The sequence below is a fragment of the Notechis scutatus genome, chromosome 2, assembly GCF_049901735.1.
Source record: "Notechis scutatus isolate UNSWTSFEM ecotype Mainland chromosome 2, rNotScu1.2, whole genome shotgun sequence".
NCBI classification, from domain to species: Eukaryota; Metazoa; Chordata; class Lepidosauria; order Squamata; family Elapidae; genus Notechis; species Notechis scutatus.
In genome coordinates, this window is record NC_142010.1 from 84,189,717 (window position 1) to 84,213,786 (window position 24,070).

The 24,070-nt window shown below is 39.5% G+C and overlaps 1 protein-coding gene across 4 annotated transcripts in view; it reads right to left on the reverse strand.

The window, feature by feature from the left end:
• ACSL6 (acyl-CoA synthetase long chain family member 6) overlaps positions 1–3,049 on the reverse strand; it is a 113,370-nt gene extending 110,321 nt beyond the window's left edge. For 3 of the 4 annotated variants that reach the window (XM_026687451.2, XM_087955333.1, XM_087955332.1), the window contains exon 1: positions 2,860–3,049. In XM_026687451.2, coding sequence (XP_026543236.2) covers positions 2,860–2,932 — 73 coding nt within the window. In that variant the 5' untranslated portion in view covers positions 2,933–3,049. The remainder of the gene's footprint in view (positions 1–2,859) is intronic. The other variant, XM_087955335.1, reaches the window with a different exon arrangement.
• Between the last annotated feature and the right edge of the window lie 21,021 nt (positions 3,050–24,070).

Sequence of the window (24,070 nt, forward strand, 5' to 3'; positions counted from 1 at the left end):
GTTATCTTTCTTCAGTATCTTTCTGAGAAAATATTACCCTGGCACCATTATCTTATTCCTAATTTTCTACTGAATTTTATTGTTTTGTGTTTGTTTTATGTGGCAAGTGAGCATGATTTAATCGGACTTAATCAATTTTGGGCTAATGAACTAAGGAGCTCTTTTATTCCTCTTATTTTTGTGGATGGAGCTTATACATACAGGAGTATCATAGCTTCACATTTTAGCACATACACCGAAACACAGATCTAGATGTGAGAAAAGTATTTTTAATTTCCAACAGTTTATAGTATATTCTTATTATAGGCATTTACATGCAGTGACCTGAAGCAAGTCTGATGGTTATTCAAGGCTTCGGCAAATTTGTGAGCCACAACTTGCATGAGCTACCAGACGCACTGAGTGGCTTGCCTATGCTTCCTTCCTAAGGACATTTCTGAGGCATTTTAGACCTGCAGAAATAGAGTGGATGAAAGCAGTTTGCTGACAGACTGCTGTCTCTGGCTGCAGAACCAAGCTGGGTGGGGCAGAGGGGAATCCAAGCAGTAACACAGTGCGCAAAAAGAAAAGCCCACTTCTGCCTTCCGATGATTCCACAGTCACAACAACAAATGTTCTGGTACTCATTCAATTCATGCATGTATCTTTAGTTTGTATTTTCTTAAATAATAACCCTAACTGTTTAAAAACCTCACACAAACAAGACAAATTTGTATTTAACAACTATTTAAATAATGCATAAACATGAGCAGCAATTGATAAAATCCTTCCAAAATATGAGGCTCCATTAAACAATTAAAGCCATCACAATGGGTAAATATGTATGTTAAACAAAGCTCACCCAAGACATCTTCTATGCTTCATTATAAGATATAACAATTTGTTTCCATCCCTGCAAAATTCAGAAACTGAACTAGGCAGCCCCAGAAGTGACTGTGTCATAGGATGACTGAGCAAACTGAGTTTATTTTAGGAGAATTGGATGGTTTTCTGGATGATCACCTGCGCATGCCTAAAACCAGAAGATATTAGGGCACTGACAGCAGCTTAGCACAGAGCCAACTGTATAAACAAATATTCAACCAATGTGCCCCTCATTTTCCCCACCTCAAATATAACAATTTGATCTGAATTAAGTCATAGTCCCACATGAATTCCCAATTAAAAGAGTGAATATCGAAGAATTTCTATTCTGAAACACCAATATTCTTTGGAAGTATTTTTCCTCCCGGAAGCATTCACTTTTACTCATTATCACTATTCACAGTAAGATTACCTTTCCTAAAGTGACCTGCCTTGCGTCATTGGCTTGAGGTTCCACTTGGGTCCTTCAGTTACAGCTGATGTGACCAGAAATGGGAAGTCAAGTGAAAGACTTCTGTAGAGACTACAGTAGTGATAGCTGCAAGGGACCTTTCTGAGGCTGGAGATATAGTTGCTAAAATAGTGGGTTGAGTTGTCAGAACCAGCTGTAAAAGCTCTTCCCACCAGCATGCTGCTGGTATGCATCAAACAAAAAATACACTCTCTAGACCTACACTTTCAAATACTAGGAGAATCATAGCCATCCTCCCCCAAGCAATAGACCTGACATCCATCAACCCAACTCTGTAGAAATAAATCATGGCTTATTCCCCCCTCATATTAATATTATTATATACACAAAAATGACAGTATACACAGCAAACGAGATAACTATGCTTTATTATTATTATTATTATTATTATTATTATTATTATTATTATTATTATTATTATTATTATTATTATTATTATTATTATTATTATTAAATTATTCTGTCAGGAAATACACATTGATTTGATGACCTATTGGACAGTGCATCCCACTCCAAGCAAAGCTGCACGACAAGAATTTATTCTTACAACTAGGAACCGGTTAAAACGGTGAGAACAGGCGTCCCCAGAATTACAAAACGGTCTCGTACCCCTCAGAGGCCACTTATCTATTTTAGACCAAGAATCGAGTCCTTGTGAATAAGGCTTCTCAACCATTTCAGTCGTAAACAAGTGGATGTCTTGCAAAAAGTCCAGGAATATAAAACGCGCGCATAAAATGTCACTGATAGTAAAAACAAAACGTGCGGCGATCGCTGGCGAATCCCAATCGACCGTGGTTCACACATTGAGGCCGGCCACCCTTTCACTGCCCTAACCCTCCAAAAGTCGCATTTCGAATCGTTGGCGACCGCGCTCCTTAGAAGCGAATTCGGGAAGCCGCGAAGGGGACGGCCGCACCTCCGGATCCCCGAGTAATCCTTTCCGCTTTGATCCCATCCTACTTTAAATCGCCGAGCGTCATTCCTACGTGCGGTACCGCCGTAAAGAAGCGGCTTCCCAGAGCGCATGCGCCCATCCATCCGCATCTCGCCCTACTTTTAACATCGGAGAGGGAGAACCGAAGGTGCACAAAAACTGAGGCGCGTTGACAAGTCCCCTAAATCGCCAATCGTGTGAAAAACGGTGTGGTTTATTTATACACGTTTTCGGTCCGCTTCCCGGCTGCAAAAAGGGTCGACTCCCCCCAACAGCGCACCCGTCGTTTTCCAACCCACCACCCAATAACCAACACCACCCCGCCGCCTTTTGTCCTAAGCCACCTCTGCTAAGCTCGTTCCTAACGGGAAGAAGGACGAAGAGGTGACCTCTACAAGCTGCGAGACCTTCAACAGCTGCAGCAGAGGAAGGCGGGGGCGGGGGCGGGGGAGTTTGTGCCGAGACCAACCGGCAAAGATACCTCACCTCGTTTCCTTACAATTTGGGGGAGGAGGGGGAAACCCACCCTTTTTATAAGCCCTCGGGCTCCGGCACAGGCGCCGCGGGCGAAGGGGCTGAGACTTACCCAAGAAAAGGCAGATGGAGCCTCCAGTGATAAGCAAAAGAGTGAGCATGCCTACCGGAGCGGGCTGCAGCATGGGCGGCCTGAGGCGCGAAGGCAGCTCGAGGAGGAGGAGGAAAGAGTGGGGGGGAGAGAGGGAGAGAGAGAGAAACTGCAGCAAACTCGCTGCAGTGACAGCGCCGGCGCTCGGCCGGCTGCCAGGCGCAAGCCCGCCTGCCGCTGCGTTCCCGCGGCAGCGAAGGGGTTGTTTTTTTTTCTTTTTAGCCCCGCCCCTCATCCCCGGCTCTCGCGCTCGGCCTCTGGAGAGAGAAGGCGACGTGCCCCTCGACGCCACAAAGGTGGCGGCGGCGGCGGCGACGCGCCCGGCCATCTCACGCAGCCCACCTACCTGCCGATCGGGCGGCGCGGCGCAGCAACCCCCCTTCCTCGCGAGCCCGCCTCGAGGCTACCGGGCGGAGAAGGCGTGGCCCAGCCCCCGGGTACCGGCCGCGGGCTGAAAAAAGCCCGTTGTGAAGCGGGAAGACCTCGTCCGGCGCGCAGCGAAGGTCGGAGGTGTCCTCCGGTGTGCATCGGATTGCAGCGGCTCGCCTGAAAAATCTTTGTTCAGCCCCGTTATTCAGCCAATCCGGCTCTGTTATAGGTTTGACAAGTGAGGTTCGTGTATTGCTGTAGTCACAATCCCATTCTACCTCTTGTGTATACTGAGGCAACTGGACGGTTTTTGAAATAATGGGGGTGGGGGGGTGGGAGGGGGGGAGGAGGAATGGTGTAAATTGCCAGCTCACCTTAAGGAGCCTCAAGGGCTTTTGTAAAAATAAAAAAATGTCAGGAATCATTGATGGCATCTTCTTTCTTTGTGAAGTAATTGGATTGAATTACAGAGATGGAAGGGACCTTGGAGGTCTTCTAGTCCACTGGTCGCCAACCGGTGGGCTGGGGACCACTGGTGGTCCGCAAGAAAATTTTGGTGGTTGACAGAGAAATGTCTTAATCCAGGCTGCATGGAGACACAAGGCTGTGCTGCCCACATGGCCTGCCCACTGCTGGCCCCCACCCTTCAGACAAGCACAAACCTTACCTTGAGTAGAGTCACAAGATGGAACTGGAAGGTAAGACCAACGGCAGGGGAGGGAAATCCACCCCAGGGTGGCTTGCTGATGTTGGTGGGAAAGTCGGTCCTATATTCCAAAGCTGCAGTAGTCACAAGACTGGCCCTTTAGTCATCCCAGAGCAGCTTCTCCAGTCCATGGCAGGGCGGTGCACCCGGGTGGAGGAGCAGCTGCTCCAGGATAACCAAAGGGCCAGTTCTGTGACTACTGAAGCTCTGGAATATGGGACCGACTTTCCCATCAACGTCTGCAAGCCACCGTCTGTCAAAATTCATATTAGTGGTCTGCGGGATTTAAAATGATGAGTTTGGTGGACCCTGAGGTTCAAAAGGTTGGCGACCCCTATTCTAGTCCAATCCCCTGCTAGAGCAGGAGACCCTATAACATTCCAGACAAGGGCCTGTCCAATCTATTCTTAAAAGTCTCCGGTGATGGAGCACCCACAATTTCTGAAGGTTCATATTCTCATTATTAGGAAATTTCGTCTTAGTTCTAGGTTGCTTCTCTCTTTGATTAATTTCCATCCATTGTTTCTTGTCTTCCGTTCTGATGCTTTGGAAAATAGCACCAACTACCTTCTTTGTGACAGCCCTTCAAATGTTGAAACACTACTATCATGTCATCCCTAATCCTTCTTTTCACTAGACTAGTCAAACCCAATTCCTGCAACTGTTCTTAATATGTTTTAGCCTCCAGCCCCCTAATCATCTTTGTTGTTGTTTTGTTGCAGTTCACAAAACAATTGCAGCTCTCCTCCCACCAACATCTCAATGACTCAGTAGGTCCTTATGAGGTCCTTTCTCACATCACTTTTCCTGGAATTGCTTTTTTCTGGAATTTTTTTGAACTGAGGTGGCAACAACAGCAAGCCTTGTTAGAGCATGGCCTTGACTGTTCAAAAGCAGGTTTTAAGTCAGCTGTTTGTACTTTAAAAATTGCACAGTATTACATTCCCTACGCATAACAGAGAAATTGTGAGATTATTATCAAAACAAGGATATGCATATTACAAAGACTTGACTTCCATTACCCCCCAGCCAGGCTGCCAATACAGGTAGTTCTCAACTTTCAACTTACAATAGTTCATTTAGCGACCATACAAAGTTACAAAAATGAAAACACTGACATAATCATTTTTCACACAGCCATTGCACCATCCCCATTGTCATATGATCAAAATTCAGGTGCTTGGCAACAGATTCTTACTTACGACAGTTGCGGTATCCTGGAATCATGTGATCACTCTTTGCAACCTGACATGCAAAATCAATGGGTGTTGTGGTTAGCCAGCAATGGATGCGGATGGCTGAGGAGAGCAAGGACTCAGATGAGGGGCCAGGACCATTAGGGAGTGGACTGCTGCCTTCAGAGATTGTGGGGCTGGCAGCAGCAATGAGGAGGTTCCTGAGGAGCCGGTGCCAAGTGCGTGCAGGATTGCTTGCAGGAAAGAGCAGCTACAACAGCATGGGCAACTCAGGAGTAAGGCTGTAAGGTAATGGCCCTTCTTCAAGAAGATAAAGCCAGCTGTGAAGCAAACATTCTTTGTAGGAAGCAAAGACGTTTTGAAACTCAGCCTCGTGGACATTACAGTTGGTATTTGAAGACTCTTGTGTTGTAAACTTTCTTATCTGTTGTTTTTTGGCAGCCTTGCAAAAACTTGGCAAGGCTCTTTCTTTTCGGAGCTAATTAGTTGGAAGCAGCCTTTTATATGTGAAGAAACAGTATTCACAGATGAAACATTAAAAGGTTGGGCTGCTGCCTTTGTCTTGTGTTTGCTCTCTTGGAAACAGGTTTGGGTCAGAACAATGGGGAAGCCTGATTCATTTAACAACTGTGTTACTAATTGCAGTGATTCACTTAACTTTGGCAAGAAAGGTCATAAAATGGGGACTAAATTAACTTAACAACTGTCTCACTTAGCAAGAGAAATTTTGGACTCCATTGTGATCATAATTTGAAGACTACCTACTGTCATTTTTCATCAAGCACTTTCTATACTAGAGATGCTCAATGTCAGCGACTTTAAGACGTGAACTTCAACTGCTGTCTCAAGGTTCATAGTCTCAAACTGATCCCAGGTAAAGATGAAGCTTCGATAATCTCTGCTGGATTTGCCCATGCAACATCCAACTCTGAAGGAACGTGACTGATTACATCCTCCAAATGTTTATTGAATTCATTGCAAGGCCCAGATGACAGACCTCTGGCTCAGTTTCCTAATATAGGTATTTAGATATGTTGTGATAGGATAGGTAATTTGTACAGGGATAAATCTGTGTAGCAGAGTAGCCAGCAGCAGTCCCCCTAACTTGTTCCTCAAGCCCTAACCACACAAAGAGTGTCTCGCATCCATTTATGTATCTCCTACAGAGTGACTCCATAAACAATTGTCACTCCGACTTCCATACCACTTGGTATCTTGACTGCTGCAACATCTTTTTTCCTTTGTCTGTTTTCTCCACACAGTAACCCTGTGAGATGGGTTGGGCTGAGAAAGAATGACTGGCCCAAAGTGACCCAGCTGGCTTTTATGCCTAAGGTGGAACTAGAACTCACCAGTCTCCTGGTTTTTAGCCTGGTGCCTTAACCACTAGACCAAACCGGCTCTGATATCCAAGATTAAATCATAGAAAATGATATTATAGGCAGATCTGCCACTTAATAGCACAAACCAGATCCCAAGGTACTCATAGTCCTCCTACCAGGCTTCTGAGATGAGGTGGGAGAGGGGAAGATATTGGTCAAACCCTGGTCTTCACTCTACTCCTGCTGTATTTCTAATGTCTGTTATGCTTTTATTACTTCTTGAGCTGTTCCATCAGTCATGGGACAATGGACATGACAGTTCCTCCAATGTATACTCTCACCTATTATACAGCCACCATTCAAACAATGTGGCTGTACACTTTTGACCTATATCATGGAGATCACTGAAAGTTCAGAGTCAGTATCAAAATGGGATGTGTGTACCAATCTTCACATTACTCCATTTATTGAAAGAAGAAAGTATTCATGTTAGCCAGAATGTATTAGCCTCTAAGTAGAAACTGTTAGGCTGCCATGATGGCAGTGGGCAGTTTAGAATGTTTGCATTTTTTTAAAAAATAGAATGACTGTTGTAGTTAATGTTATTAATGCTCCCTTCTTGAACTGCTTGCCTATGAATAAATACAGAAAGTCCCTATCCTCAGGCCTACAGTCTATCAAAAATATGTAAAACAAAAAGGAGACGAGAACATAGTACCCCTAGTCAAGTAATCAGAGCAACAGCAAGGAAAGATGGACATTTCTCCTTTGCCTCATTCTCGTGAAGCAATTATTCCTGATTATGCTTTATGTACCAACACTGAACTGGAAGACTGAACAACAACCGCAGTGTTATTGTTTTACTAAAACCCACCTTTATCATGCTGGGATACCTTCCTTCCCGCATACACCCCAAGTTATTTATCCTTAAAAGTTCTTTCTTGACTGAAATTCAGCTTTATTGAATGTCAATTGTAAATTATGGAATAGTGATTGGATAATGTGACAATAAAAATCAGTTATTTAGTATTGGATTAAGACGGGGGAAATCTGTTTTTCAAATCTAGCGTCAACCAATTCCTAGATTTATTTTGACAAGTCAACATCTTTTAGCCTAATTTACCTCACAGTGGGCTTGTGTGTGTGTGTGTGTGTGTGTGTGTGTAGAAAGAATAGGAGAAGGAGCGCTACCTAGAACATGCAAGAGGATATAAAGTAAGTAACTGATCAAGCAAATTAACGATTAAGGTTTACAAAATCTAGATTGAAAATCCTCATTCATCCATGAAACACAGTGGGTGACTCCATGTCATTCACCTCTCTTCCAAGATTGCTATAGGGATAAAATTGGAAAATACAAGCTAAATTGTGTATAACTCCTTGAATTTATTAAACTTTATTGAGTTTATTAAAAGTTAAATGAAATGAAAATATATAAAGACAATGATTACAGTAAAAATATAATAAAAACGTATGGTAAAAGCATAGTCTATATTGACCCCATGGGGATCCTTTCTGTTTCCCAGTCTTGTTTAGTGAAAAACAATGCATCCACAAATAGCGAGAAAGGTTCATCCACAAGAAAGGTTCAAAGGTGTTGTTAGTATTGTCAATGGAAAATAAAAAAGCTCACAGCCTCCAGGGATGGGAAGCAGCATTATTATTTGAACCAAGGAAGCAAACAATTTTTTTTGCTCTTAAGGTTAAGTTGATCTTACATCCAAAGTGCTGGAATCATAATCTAGAGATGTGACAGATAAGAAATGTCATGCTTAATGCTTCTCAATACTGGGGGGCAAGGGGAAGTAACTACATTTAGAAAATCTTGTTTGAGAAGAGTCTGTCCTGTACTGTGAAGTGCTAAAATGTAAACTGTTAACATGTTGCTCAAAATTCATGTCAAATTTTACTATGAATTCTAATAAAGTCACAATGTTAGGGATATACCCTAGCAGAATGTGCACAGCAGTCAGGCAGTCAGGCGAATATGAGAGAAAGCGTTTTTTAGTTTTCACACTCAGTAAAAACAGATACACTGTCTTAGTTGAGTAGTTTATTCCATTAAGAGTTTAGCAGGGTCAAACAGTCCAAATATCATTCACTAGTGTTCAGTCAGTTCAGTCCGGAGGTTGTTCAATTGCGAAAATCCAGTGTCTTAAAAATCAGTTAACTTACAATGTCAATCCATAAATCAGTCCAGTAAATATCTTCTCACAGTGGATTAGATATGCAGCATTCAAAACTCTTTCCTCCTTCGACGTCAGCAACAGGGAACACGCAGAACAATCAACCATCAATCCAGTAGCAATCCAGGTTCTCTAGCTCCCTCTTATGGCAGTTTCTCAACCGCACCCAAATTATATCATTTAGAGTTTAAAGTGAAAAACACATTTAAACTTTGCTATCATGGTTTTATATATTATTTACCCAAACAACGTTAGGTAACTATGGTTATTCCTAACACACAATATTTCCTCAAGGGAGCTAAATCCATTTTACTTTTCATTTGACCACCCTTTTGTGGTAGTGTGAGGAAAGCAGAGGAAAAGTAGAATATATAATATACTGTTGAAAACTAGATACAATTCTATTCCTCTGCTTTACAAAGGGAAAAGGAGAAGAAAGATGATCTGATCTTTGTATGTTGTGATGAAATAATTCCAACCTATACTGTATCTCTTATCTAGAGAAATTTTAGTTTTAGGTAGATAGTATGAAACCCATTTCTGGATCAGGAAACCCTGTTCATGTTTATTCATCTGGGATTGCCCCTGAAGACCATCCAGAAGCTATATTGGTTCAGAATGCAACAACATGGATAGTAATAGGTGCACCTAATATTTCCATATCATACCACTACTCTGTGAGCTGCACTGGCCTGCAATAGACCTCTGTATTCAATTCAAGGACTTGGTTATCACCAACATGACACATACCAGATTACAGTATTTGTATAACTGCCTATTTCCTGTTATTCTAGTCATCCTATAAGGCAGGGGTGTCAAACTCAATTTCACTGAGGGCATTAAGGTTATGTTTGACCTTGGGGGGGGTATATTCAGGGGGCCAGCTCGATGTCACTTGTATCTGGGACATCTGTGATGGCCCAGGTGGCCCACCCAGGCTCCATTTTCAGCTGTGATGCCTCCTGCAGTGCTCTGACAGTGAAATTGGGTGCGACCCTGAGCTCTGTTTTCACTGGTAGAGGCACCATGGGCCGGTCCTTTGTTGTTTCAAGGGTGGCCCCACGGGCAGCCCGTAAGCCAGATCCAGCCCCCAGGCCTTGAGTTTGACACTCCTGCTATAAGGGAAGGCTCTAGTGGGTTCTAGGAGATGTGTGTTCTCTGTTGCTGTGCTTGTCGTTTGGAATGAGTACTCCTGCAAGAATCAGATGCCCTTTTATAGAACAATGGAAATCTGGATTTTCTTTTGTGTATTTGCCAACTCAATATATCAAGATGGTAGATAAAATTATGCTACTATGACAGTAGTTGTAGCATTCCGCCTGTACTATGTGTTGATTGTGTTTTGTTACATTGGTTTTGAATTATATTTATTTGTATTTGTTTTTAATTAGTATACTCTGTCCAAAATCACAAATTGTGAGGGTATCAGCCTTATAAATTATTTGAATAAAATATTCAAAAAAATAAAATGACAACATTGTTTGGGGGAAATTATGTTATATTTTGCTTGAAAATGTCACCTGATTCTATGATGATGGATGGATGGATGGATGGATGGATGGATGGATAGATAGATAGATAGATAGATAGATAGATAGATAGATAGATAGATAGATGATAGATAGATAGATAGATAATGTTAAGGAAAACTAAGACCAAAGCAGAAGGAACATATCTAACTTCTACAATTTGTTATTTCATGTTCAACATTCAGCAAATGGATACTATATTGAAGAATTGGGAATTCGACTGCTCTTAAAGCTCTGTCCTTGGTGCTGGAAGAGAATTGATGAACTTAGTTATATTTGTGAATACTAAACTATAGAAAGATTTAGGGTTTATACATTGTTTTAGTGAGTTAAAAATGATTTAAATCTCATGTTCCAATAAATAACACATATCTATCCCCATTCAGTATTTGGATTCTAAACACAGGAGCGTTCAAGGATACTTCCCACATTCTTCCCACCCAGCACTAATAGAAAGCAAGAATCTTGCAGGGTTATGACTAGTAAAAGCCAGCTTTATTAATGGTAGGGAACAGCACTGCAAAGCTTATATAGCAAGTATTCCAGTTTTTGAATGCCTGATCCTGCCCTTTGTATGCTACTATACTATCAAACTCATGTATGAAAATAGACATTATTGAAAAAAAAATCAGGAAAGCATTGAACTGTTAGAAGAACATATATTATCACCATTACTTTCCTCTTCTGTTACTACTGTTACAGCTGTGTGAACCATTCAGAGGGCAGTTCACAAACAATTGCAGCTCTCCCCCAATCAACATCTCAATGACTCAGTAGGTCCCTGTGAAGTCCTTTCTCAGATCACTTTTCCTGGAATTGCTTTTTTCTGGATTTTTTCTGAACTGAGGTGGCAACAGCACCAAGCCTTGTGAGAGCATGGCCTTGACTGTTCAAAAGCAGGTTCATGGGGGATTCAGTTACTTCACAAATTATCTCTCCAAATGGATTCACACCTTTGGGAATTATCCAATGAAGAAAAGGAGGTCTGTGGTTGCCAGAAGAATTAATGGTGATTGCTTTATAAAAATGAAAACTGGCTTCAAAAAGAAATATGGATTACCATTTTAATGCTTTATTCTCTTGTGGTTTATTCGTTGGAGTCTATAGACCAAGGCTGAGGGCAGGATCCTAACCAAAATCCAAAAGGAAAAGAGGAGGGTCGATGATGGATAGATGAGACTGTTTTTGCTCAGTTATATCCTTTGTCCTGTGTTTTTTTCCTTTTCTCTGATGTTCAGTGTTCTCACTTCATTTCTCCTGTCTCTTCCCTCAGCAATTAGGCTTTGTGGAAGGAACCTCCACAAATCTGCAAACAATAACAAAATCACAGAATATCACATAGGTGTAGGAAGAAAGATAACTTTTAATGAGGAATGTCGGAAGAGTCAACCCCATTCTTTCTTACTATATTTGAAGCTTCAAATCACTTGAACCTTAAAATAGAGTAAGAGCTGGTTTGTCAATAGCAAACAGACCCAGAAGAATTGACCCAGTCTCTATATACAGTAATTGTATAAGGCTAATCATCATCATCATGTTTTCAAAAAACAACTTTAAATAAAACTATTGCATTAAAACCAACCATCCTTAAAATAAATAATGGATGAAAAGAAGCTTCATTAAAAAATCACCAAAACAATCAATCAGATATTCTAAAAGGCATGCATTGCAAAACTTTTAACTTGGTCAAAAGTTGGCAGTCACCGTTGGGAGATGGGCAGTCATTATTTAAATAAATTATTTAAATCAAATTATTTAAATAAATGAGGCAGAGTCTGCAAGTATACATTCTTTTTTAAGACCTAAACATAAATAATCAGTTGGTTATTTATCAAATTTCTAGGCCACCCAACTCCAAAATGACTCTGGGCAGTTTCACAAGATTAAAAAAACAGGAAAAAGGCAGCATTGTGTAAGAAAAAGACACACTCACTTCAAGGGAATATTGAAAAATCATTCTCTGTATCATTCACAAGCTAAGGGATGCTGACCAAACTCTAAACCCCTGAAGAAAAAAATGGTTTTGAGACTAGCTTGAAGGCAAAATGGAATCCTTACAAATCTCCAGGGAAATTTTGTAAAGGTAATTTTACAGTGGGATATGAGCAAAATAGCTAAAGTGAGCTTAAATGTCTTAAATGTTTTCACAGAATCAGATCCAGGTAATATAACTTTATATATAAATTCAATTTTAAGTTTTATTTATCTTAACATTTTTTATTGAGTTATAAAGTATTGTAAAATACAAAAGTAAATAGAAAAGCAGTGGGTGGGGAGAAGGGGGAAGAGAAGTGAGGAAAGATAGGGGGAAAAAGAAAAAGAAGCATTGACTTCCGACACTCTCTGTTACAGTAAAATAAGTCATTAACATCAAACCACAACTTTTTGCTTTTCCATAATAGTATGAATAAGTCATTTCTATAAAGATCTATCAGTCTAATCTGTAAAACCCAAAGTCACAGTTTCATTATTTTCCACATCAAGCACAAAGTTCAGAAGCAGTCTCCATGTGGAAATAAAAATACTTATGTTCTTTTCTTTAATCAATGTAGTCAGTTTTGCTATTTCAGCTAACTCCATCAGCTTCTGAAACCATTTGTCTATGGTAGGAATTGAAGTGTCCTTCCATTTTTGCGCATACAATAGTCTTGCCTGCTGTCAACATATATAGTAACAAAGTTCAATTTTTTTCTCCAGTTGTTTTTCTATTATGTCCAAAAGGAAAAGTTCTGGTTTCATTTTTATCTCCATTTTCAAATTTTCTGTTAAAATATGAATCATACTCCAAATTTTTTTTTCTTTATCACTTGTCCGTCATAGATGATTAAAAAAAAAACCTCTTTACTTTTACACTTCCAACATTCATTTGACATACCTTTATACATCTTAGATAACTTATCTGGTGTTAAATACCAACGATATATCATCTTATAGAAATTTTCTTTTAGATTATAATTAATGTAAATTTTAAACCCTTCATCCACATATTTTCCCATTTTTCAAGTATCACATTATATCCAAAATTCCTTGTTCACTAAATCACACAATGTTTTACATGTTCATTTTTCAAATTTCAATAACATTTTATAGATCTTAGCAATAATATGTTCATTATTGCCACATAATGAAATTTCCAATTCATTTTTTAACGAAGTCAAGTCCATAACACTTTATCTGTTATGTATTTGACAGTTTAAATCTTTCTTTCAGTTGTTGATAAGTAAACCAATGGCAAATGTAACCTTCTGATTCAAGTTCTTCTCTCAGCTTTAATATTGGGTGACCAGAGTTGAAAGATATAATTTTACCATACGTCAGCCAGTCTGGCTTTGCCACCATTTCTTTTCTAAAAAAAGCTTCCTGTGATGACACCCAAAGGGGCAACTTCGCAGAGAGCCTTATTTTATATTTATTCCACACTCTTAGTATGGCACGTCTAACAAAATGGTTATTAAAATCAACTTTAACTTTACTTTTATCATACCATAAGTAGCCATGCCATCCAAATCTTAATTCATGGCCTTCATCTAGTTTGAGTAACTTCTTATTCTGGAGACTCACCCATTCTTTTGCCCAAGTCAAACAGCATGCATCAAAATACAATTTTATATCTGGTAGATCCAAACCTCATCTTTCCTTAGCATCTTGCAATAGCTTATATCTAATTCTTGGGGGTTTTTTCCCCTTGCCATATGAACTTACAAATCTCCTTCTGCCATTGTTTAAATGGATTGTCAGTTGTGAATATTGGTAACGTCTGAAATAAAAAAAGCATCTTTGGTAAGATTAGTCTTGATTACAGAAATTCTACCCAATAGGGAAGTTTTTGTTTTGAAGTCTTCCCTGTACTTTAATCGCTGCACATTATGATAATCACAAAGAATAATCCTGTCTAATAAACTTATTTATTTATATTTCATATTTTTATCTGCTGATCTCCCTTAGATGCAAATATGCTATAAATGTAATATCAATTATTGTTCCCTATTTTCTTTCTATTGCAAATGTATTAAGGATGTGATATTGTGCCTATTCTAAGTGATCAAGGATGGGTTCTTTGTTTTTTCTGCAGTGGGAAGTATGACTTTACATTTTTTTCAATATTTTTATATTTCTTGTTAATTTTTAGTCTTTAATATAACCTAACGAACTACGTTTTTGGTTAATTAACTTTAGTTAAATTAATTAAACTTTAATTTCTTTAGAAATACCCATATTTTGACATAGAATAGAATACTATAACAGAGTTGGAAGGGACCTTGGAGGTCTTCTAGTCCAACCTCCTGCCTAGGCAGGAAACCCTACACTACTTCAGACAAGTGGTTATCCAACATCTTTTGCAAGTTGTTCCACTGCTTAATTGTTCTAACTGTCAAGAAATTTCTCCTTAGTTCTAAGCTGCTTCTCTCTTTGATTAGTTTCCACCCATTGCTTCTTGTCCTGCTCTCAGGTGCTTTGGAGAATAGCTTGATAGTAACAGTCAAATCCATCTTATTTTCCATATTTTAAAATAGATTTATTTCCATTCTACAATATATAAAACATTGCTAGCAAAATAATGCTGCCATTACGAGTTTCTCGGTTTGTCGGCCCAGCGGTAGGGATTCGCGAAGCTGCGCGATCCCTGCCGCGCTAGCCGTTTTGGGGCTCCGACCGGGACGGTGCGGAGCAAGGCTGCCCTGCAGGGGTAGCTGAAGGTAAGGGGATCCGGAGGAAGGGTTTGGGGGTGTTGCAGACCCCCTCCCTGGCGGCAGAACCCCCTGTTACCAGGACGGTGCAGCGGCGGTCCGTAATGGCCGCCACAAAGAAGTTGACAGCCGGGCAAGTATGCGCAGGAGGAAGAAGAGAAAGTTATTGAAAGTAAAAGTTCTTCTTGGTCGACCCAGGGCTTTGAGATTTATCTAATTTAATTCCTGGAAAAGATGGTTTTCTGATGATTTCTTCCACAAGAGAAAAAAAGCGGCTATTTTGAGGTGCTGAAGGAAAGTTTACTCTCCTCCCGACGGAATTAAGCCGGAAGGGAGAGGATAAAGAAAATATATAAATTTGGATCTTGTTGGAGGAGATGCCTTGAAGACTTGAGGACAGAAATACAATCTTAATAAGGCTTTAAAATATAGACTTGGATTCTTTTTTTTATTTGTTTGATACCACCCTGGAAGAGGAAGGGGAATTTTGGCTTGCTTGGATTTATTGAGGATTGTGGATTTTGGGATTGTTTTGCCTTTCTCTCGGAATATTTGGTTGGTGTAAGAAGAAAGAGGAATAAAGAAAAGAAAAGATTTATTTATAATGGCTTTCCTTTTGAAGACCTGAGGGATGAATATGAGCAAACAAAAGCAACCTGCAAAGATGGCATGGAAAAAGCTTTTCTATTTCTAGAAATGGCGCTGGTCAATTACCAACAGACAATGGAACAGATGGAAACGGAAGAAGAACAACAAGGAAGAGAGAAGACGCCATCTTCATTGAATCCCAAATGTATTACCTGTCAAGGAAGAAGGAAGGAAGAGAGCAAGGAAAATGAAGGACTTAAGATCTAAAAACATTTGAGAAAGAAAAAATATGATGCAAAGTAAATATAATGATAACAAACAAGAGAAAAAGGGAACACAACAGAGAAGGGATCCCAGCAAGGTAGAGGTTAGAAGAAGAAGGGGGTAGGAAGATTTGGTGGGGAAGAAAAAAAGGGAAAGGCGGAGAAAAGCCTCAAAGCTTTAAAATTGGATGGGAGAAGAGGATTTTTTAGAGACAAAGGATGAAATATAATTTTCTGTAAGAAAGATTCTGCTAAGGTACAGAAGATGGTATTGTAACATTTATATTTGAAATAGTAAATTAGAATGGTTTAAGATTTAATAAGAAATTAAAATGTTGAAGTTTTTAATAATGATTGATTTTTAAAATGTAATAAAATATCGAAGGAAAGGAGGATACAATGTATTTAAACATTTTTGGTGGATAGAATGTACCAAGCAGAACCAAATTGGGTATTTGTTATGCGGAATGTTAATTTACTAACTTAGGGGAGGATAGAAAGGCATCATACTCTGATTAGTGATTTCAGGAGAATTTTTTTTATTATAAGAAGAGATAGAGAGATAAATGAATGGGCAAAAGATACAAATTTAATGATTTAATTAAGATGGATTAAATAAGATAGAAATGTGAAGAGTGATATGTGCTATTATTTTAGCCCATGCAAGAGAGGTAACTGGGGCCAAGGTACTTTACTAAAAGATTTTTTATGTTTGTTTGTGTTTGTTTGTGTTTTATGAGAATATTGGGGAAATTATTGTAGAAAGACAGGGAAAGATTTAATATGTAATGATTTGTTTGTTGTTGAAACTTTTAATAAAACTTGTTTTAAAAAAAAAAAATAATGCTGCCATTACATTAATTCATTGAAATGCTTCCAAGCCCCATGTAAGCTTGCACATACTTTTAAATAATTAAAATATTTAAAATTGGGTGAAAGCAGCTGTTTGTTTCAAATGTATTACCTGTCAAGGAAAAAAAAGGAAGGAAGGAAGGGAAGTTTGCTTTTTGATAAAGAAGGATTTGTGATTGGTTATGTCCATCCTAACAGCCATTTTGCAATTCTTCCATGGCAGCCAGTTTTTGAGAGTGCTTGTAGCATGCTTTCAAAATTTCATGCATGCCAAGTGGTTCAATAACATTTTACCTTCCTTAGTCTAAATGATTATGAATGAAGCTTGTATTTTTCTTTATTTTTCTGTACAGATTAAAGATTTTATACTATTTTCCAGTAAATCATCTATAATTTAGTCATACATTTTGTAACTGTGGAGAATTATGAAGGTTTTTACTCTTAGCCAGTCACACTCTAGCCAATCACACCCACTCTGTGGCCCTGTATATTTGTTTTTATAGATCAAGTGTACTGGTTCAAAATATCATCCCTGCAGTCTGGACATAGTTTACCTGATGTCAATTTTCTGAAGGAAGAGACATTGGGGTCTTCACTATAGATAAATCTTGCCTTTGGCCATTTTCTGGTCAATTTCCAAGAAGATATTAATCAGCCAAACTTGATATTAATATCAATATCATACTGCACATAGAAATCTCCAGGGCCTGATTTTTCCAGTTTAAAAAAAAAAACACCCACCTTCTGCTGCTTCTTTTAGCAACAGGGAGTGAATTTGAGAGAACAAATATTAGACAGGATTGCATTTGCTATAAATTTTGTCCAATGACTCCTGCTCAAAAGATGTCAAATCCATTACGCCTAAGCTCCACTCCAAGAAGGCCAGCTTCTTCTAAACTATTCAAATGTGCATGGCTTGGATATAGTTTTCATCAATTTGCAATTTCTGAGCTAATTTGAGTATTTGGCTGGAAAGTTTCTTTGGTTCCTTTTCTAGCAGTGCTTGGTGGCTAACACTTTCGTTTGCACTGGTATCATTTCACTGAAGTGGAAAGAAAAAACCGAAGAGCATAGTTTTTCCCTGAAGGATTCCATTCTGTCAATTTCCTGCTTCTCAGAAGAAAGCAACAGATGTAAAACTAATGTCTGAGCTTCCATATTTGGACTGCAAAAAACAGAAGCGCTAAGCAGGCAACCAGATATAGAAAGAATTAATGCTCTACTGCCATCCAGTGGCTATTCAAAGTTGTCTAAACTAGGTGAACCTAGTTATAAACTTGATCTGATTGATGTGATAGAGACCTAAGTTATCAAATTCCGGCAAATGTATGGCTATCAGTTTCCATTGTCATCTTTGTATTCTGGCACCACCACATAAATATAATGAATAAATGAAGGCAGGCATATGTAGCTGTAATTCCACGATTATAGTTACATTTCACAAAAGAATCCTGTCTAGCTAGCTGTTATCATGGCTGGTTCTGTTCCATTTGTGGAGAGTGACACTTGCTGTTTAAAATCAGCACTGCAACTGTGGGAGTCAGAATAAGAGCTGAATTAATGCTGTGAAATGTTCTGGGGGTTAAGCATGGAACTGTCCGAATGACATGGGACAAGTTACAGTAAGTATAGTTTTATAGCAACATCAACCCTTTAGTGAAAATTAGGATGGGATTTTAAGAACAAATAATTATGTTCTGTCACAGGTAAGATGCAAGTTCTTATTGTCTGAAAATTTGAAAATGACACTCTGTTAAATTACTATTTGTTTCATTTTTAAAAAAATTAAGCAGTATACAAACTAAAAACACAAATCAACAATGGAACAACAGTGTTCATATTAATGTTAATGACAACAATCACAGTAATGCTACCATTCATTTCTGCTCAGTTTCCCTAAGCTTTATTCCAAAAACAATTTTTAATAGCTTCCAGAATATGTGGAGTGAAGATGTGGAGCAGGTATTAAGAAATTCCACAGGTGGAAGGGCCAACTATCAACATAATAGGATCAAGTTTTCTTTTCCTGCTTTCCTGATTTTGTGTCTGCTGTGGGAGACACAAAATTGATAAAAAGTTCAGCAGACTAAAATGGGAAAGCCATTGTATGCTTTTACAGGTATGCTCAACAATAGGGTTTTCCAAACTGCATTCCACGAACCACTAGGATTTTATTTCTACCGCTTTATTTCCAATGTTTATCCATTCCTGTGGGTACTTTTCCAGGACTTGCTTAGTCTTCATATATTATCCTCATGAGGTAGACCAGACAAGAAATATGGCCAGATGAACTAATTCTATTTATTTATAACAGGGATGTCGAACTCGATTTCATTGAGGGCCACATCAGGGTTGTGTTTGACCTTGGAGGGCTGGGGTGGGCATGGCCAGGGTGGGTGTAGCCAGCTTGACATCACTCCTATCAGGAGCATCTGTGGTGGCCCGAGCACTCTGCCAGTGAAAACGGGCTTACAAACTCCATTTTCGGCTGCTATGGCCTCCTGCAACCCTCTGTCAGAGAAAACGAAACTTGGGAGAGTTGCCTACATCCCTGGTGAGCTCCATTTTTGGCTGCAATGGCTTTCTGCAACCGTCTGCCAGCGAAAACAGAGCTCAGGAAGGCCACGTGCAGCCCTCCCGACCTCTGTTTTTGCTGGTAGAGGCACCATGGTCTAGTCCTTCGTTGTTTCCAGGGTGGTCCCATGGGCCAGATCTAAGCACCTCGAGGGCTGGATCTGGCCCGCAGGTCTTGAGTTTGACACCCCTGATTTATAAGGTTACATTTAACTAAATCCTATTTTAACTAAATCCTCCTCAGATCTCTCTACAGTCCAAGAAACAATGAAGGTCTCTTCTGAGTCTTGTGCCTCTTCCACATTCCTGCTCCAGGCCTTTTATCAGGCCATTCCCCTGGTCTTGGGTTTTCTTTTTTTCCCCCTCACTGCCAAGGTCATTCTCAGATAGCATTACATCATGGAACTATTGTTGATCTTCCCGTACTTCAATTCTAAAGTTTGTGACTGTAATTTGTATTCCCCTAAATTTCATTGGGGAAATTTTTGTTCAGGCTGAGAATTGAACCTGAAGTAGAGCATCTGATGGTAGATAATAAATGCAAGGCGGTCACCTTTCTTTCCACTCCTGTTTCTACATTGTGTCTTATATGACTCATTTTTTGTTGCTTAAACTTGGCCCATCCTGTCCCAACTTGGCTAACCTTGATGACATTTTCTGTCTTAAGCCAAACTGTTTCGGTTCCCAGCATATTTTATTTATTTGGTTAAGTCCTAAGTCAATCTTTTATTTGATTTCATTGTTTGATTTAATAACTAAATGTGCTTTTGCATGGATTTCTGGGATTTAAACAATTAAGAAAAAATGGTGCAGCTGATGAAAATGCAACCCAGATTATTTTAATGTTTCCCTTCCATATGATATTTTTCATGTTAAAAGTAATTGACACCAGTGATTATTAACAACAAACAAAAAAGTATGGGAATCTGTCTTTTTCTCAGTAAAGAAAATTACAGAAAGTGACCTTTCTTTTTCTTAAATCAAAGAATAATTTAAGAAGAAAATATTATTAAGCTCATCTTTCTCTTCAAACAGTGGCCATCACAGAACTTATCTGGATTGAATATGACACTATGAAAAATCTCTCAGCAGGGTGGCATATGAATTACTGTATTTTTTAAAAGGGGGGGGGGAATGGTGAAATTTTCTCCCAGTAGTCAACACTGCAATCCCAATCCAGTTTAAGGGCCTGGGTTTCCCACAACACAAGTATGATAGGTAGGAGGTCATCTAATTAAAAGAATAATTTTGTCATTTTTCATAACCCTAGGCTCTGACATCATCCACAATTAGTGGGAATAGGCTACTGCTAATAAACACCTTGATCACAATGGTCCTGAATTATCAAAACCATTTTTTATTTTGGACACTGCTCATATAAATAAATAAATGTGCTGAAGAATAACACGATAGCCTGTGAACTGACATTAGTGAATCTTCTGATGAATCCCACTCTGTTGAATTGTGATATCCGTGCAGATTCTGCAACTTTCAAATATGGTTGTTGGTCAGATAAAAGTAACATACAAGACACCAAGCTGTCTCCTTGATATCTTGTTAGAAGTGAATTAAATAAATGAATTAACTTTGTAACAGTTGCCATAAAGTAGAATATTGGCTGTCCCTTTCAAGGCCCTTAGTGCAAGGGTCCCCAACCCCTGGGCCATAGCCCATGGCCAGTTTGGAAGTGGGCTACATGGGCCTGCGTATGCATGTATGCACAGCTTGACTCATGAGCGGTGGGCGGGTCAGCACAAGTACAGGTTGACTTGCACAAGTGGCAGCCCAGCGTTCACACACATGCAATGGCCCACCACTTGCATGAACAGTTCCCCTCTCCCCCACATAAAGGTTGGGGACCGCTGCCTTAGGGGATGTTAGCCACAAAACCCATATTAATTAAATGCAGTTGCTTTCTCTTAGAAATGGGGAAATATATTTAGTATTTAATTCTCATTTTACTTTAGAACATAACACTTTGATTCTGCAGGTCAAAGTGGGACAAGTGATTTTAATATTCGTTCTTTATTTCATAAATGAAAAACACATTCCATCACCATTAACTACTCCCCACTCCACGTGGAGAGTCTAGGTGACTTACAATCAAGTAAAACAAGGTTAAACATGAAATATTATTGAATTGTTGAAGAACAACACTTGGCAACATATAAATTAAATAAATGCCTGTTTAGATTTCTGTCCTCCTTTATTCCATATCAGGTGAAAGTTAATGAACATGGCAAATATGGTTAGAATGAATAATAATATGCTTTTTATGTTTGTAATATATTATAGGAGTTTGTTTTATTAATTATGAATTTAATTAATTCCTTCCTCATTTTGTTTTCTATCATTAGCTGCTATAAATGCAATTGTTCTTTTTGATGCAAAAGTATTCATATTATTACATATTAATAGCATGCATAATTAATTGAACAACAATCAACAAAGAGTTAATAATGTATTTATTTATTTAAAAACTTACATGGCTGCCTATCTCATATAATGACCTTAGGCAGCTCAAACAGCTGATTAAAAACAAGGGAAAAGATAAGTTTTAAATTATATAAATGAGTACATGAGTGATGGCGAACCTTTTCGGCACCAAATACCCAAAATGCAATGCACGCACTCCCCATGCATGCACACGCCCCTGCATTCACACGTGCTCCCCCATGCATGCACCCCCGCCCCCCGTGCATGTGCCTTACGTATGCGTGGCAGAGACCCGAAGACCAGCTGGCCTGCAGGAGGCATGTGCGCATGCGCAGCAGAGCCAAGCTGGGGCGATAGTGTGTGAGCTATAGGTTCACCACCATGGGAGTACATTAACATTGATGGCAGCATGATAATGTTGGGAAGAAAAGAGGATAGAAAGAAGAGGAAAGTTCAAGCACAAAAAAGCAAAGAACAGGAGGATGTGTTTGCAGGTTTAGAAAGGCATAGGAAATCTCAGTGAATGCACTGCTGTAAACTAGTTTTAGTTAGGTTGAAAACAGCTTCAGTTTTGAGAAAAGCCACAGGGGGAATGCAGTCATTGAAAACCTCCAGGGGATATGAGTCATGGATGATCCAGGGCAAATAAGAGCATGGGCCTGGCTGCCCATTAAAAGTATAGTTTCAGAGAAACCTGTCAAGATCATGTTCTGTGGTGGGCATGTAGGTCAGATGCTATCAGAGAAGCTGTCCTTGCTGAGCTTTGAGTGGAGAATTTTCCCATGCCTTTTCCTTTATGAGAAGGTGATTTTAACCTGCCTATAAGGGGGCAATTCAGATGGACTTTCCCCTTTGAGCAGAAGAGGGACTGTCTATTTCTGGGACATTGAACTTTCAGGCATTGAGGGTTAGGGTTAGGGTGGGTGAAAAAATTCACTGCATCGGAAATATACCTTTTCCTCCCTAATGGATGGAAAATGATAAGAAAAGTGGTGGAAGTGCTGGGGAAATGTGGGAAAGATACGAATGGAGGCTGCCATCCGGAGTGTGCATAAGATTCTGCAAACAAGGCAAGGCAGGTGCATCAGTAGAATGACGCATGGAAATAATGAAGAGTTTTAATCTCACCATTGGTATCTCCTTATTGCATGTGAGTGTTCTCTTCTGCAATCCCATCCACTGCCTTAGGAATATAATACAGGGGTATCAGTGGTGGGATTCAAATTTTTTTTTTACTACCGGTTCTGTGGGTGTGGCTTGGTGGGTGTGGCAGGGGAAGGAGACTGTGAAATCTCCAGTCAGAGGTGGCATTTGCAGGTTCTCCGAACTACTCAAAATTTCCGCTACCGGTTCTCCAGAACTGGTCAGAACCTGCTGAATGCCACCTCTGAGGGGCATAAATAAATCCAGAAATGGAGTGTCTGATTAATTGATTGAACCAGGGACCCTGAACTATCATTCTGATAAAAGAACAATTCCTAGCCAAAAACATTTCCTTTCCACAGGATTTGATGGCCTGGCTTATAGGAAGTCATCTAATGAAAATGAGTACAGTATTAATTGCTAATGATAGACCACAGAACAGGAATTCAGCCACAGGAAACAAAGTCTGTGGGAAATCTCTTTCCCAACGTTGTTCCATATCTATTTTGGAAGCTGTATTGTAGGCTGAGAACATTTCAGAGAACAAGAGAGAGACGCAGGCAACTTCCCGTTTTTTTAAATGTTCAGTTTTCATGAAAAACAATTTACAATATAACAGCGTAATTAAAAATGTATTTTCAATATGACCAGTGGTGGGATTCAAATAATTTAACAACCGATTCTCTGCCTTGATGACCAGCTGGGTAGGCGTGGCTGGGTGGTCATGTGACTGGGTGGGTGTGGCCAACTCGATGTCACTCATGTCAAGGGGCTCTTCTCCTCACCTGGCCTCTCATGACAGTGGGGATGCTGCAACGGTCATAAGTGTGAAAAATGTCATAAGTCACTTTTTTCAGTGCCATTGTAACTTTGAATGGTCACTAAATGAACTGTTGTAAGTCAAGGATTACCTGTACAAAAATACAAAAAGCTTCTTTGCTTGCAAAAAGCTGCCCTAAATACCAATCCTTAGATTAGAAATGGAAGAATACATACTAAAAATCAATAATAGCCACAGCTATCATGGAAACCTAAACCAGTCTGTCTGAATACCTTTCAATACCTGCAAGCCGGAGTTACAAATCAGGCAGGGTGCCAGAGCACCTTGAGGAATTAAAATAGTTAAAATGCAATGATAACTATCAACAGCCAACTCTTGCTCATACAGTGAAACCCTTCAGCAGAAAGGTCATTTAAGCTCTCCAGAAAGTGGGTGGGCACACTTGGGCTACAAAATGCTGAGCTAAAGAGACAAATTAACAAAGTATATAGGGACCCAGGTTTAAGTCTCTGCCCTTCCAAGCTTGTGGATCTTAATAA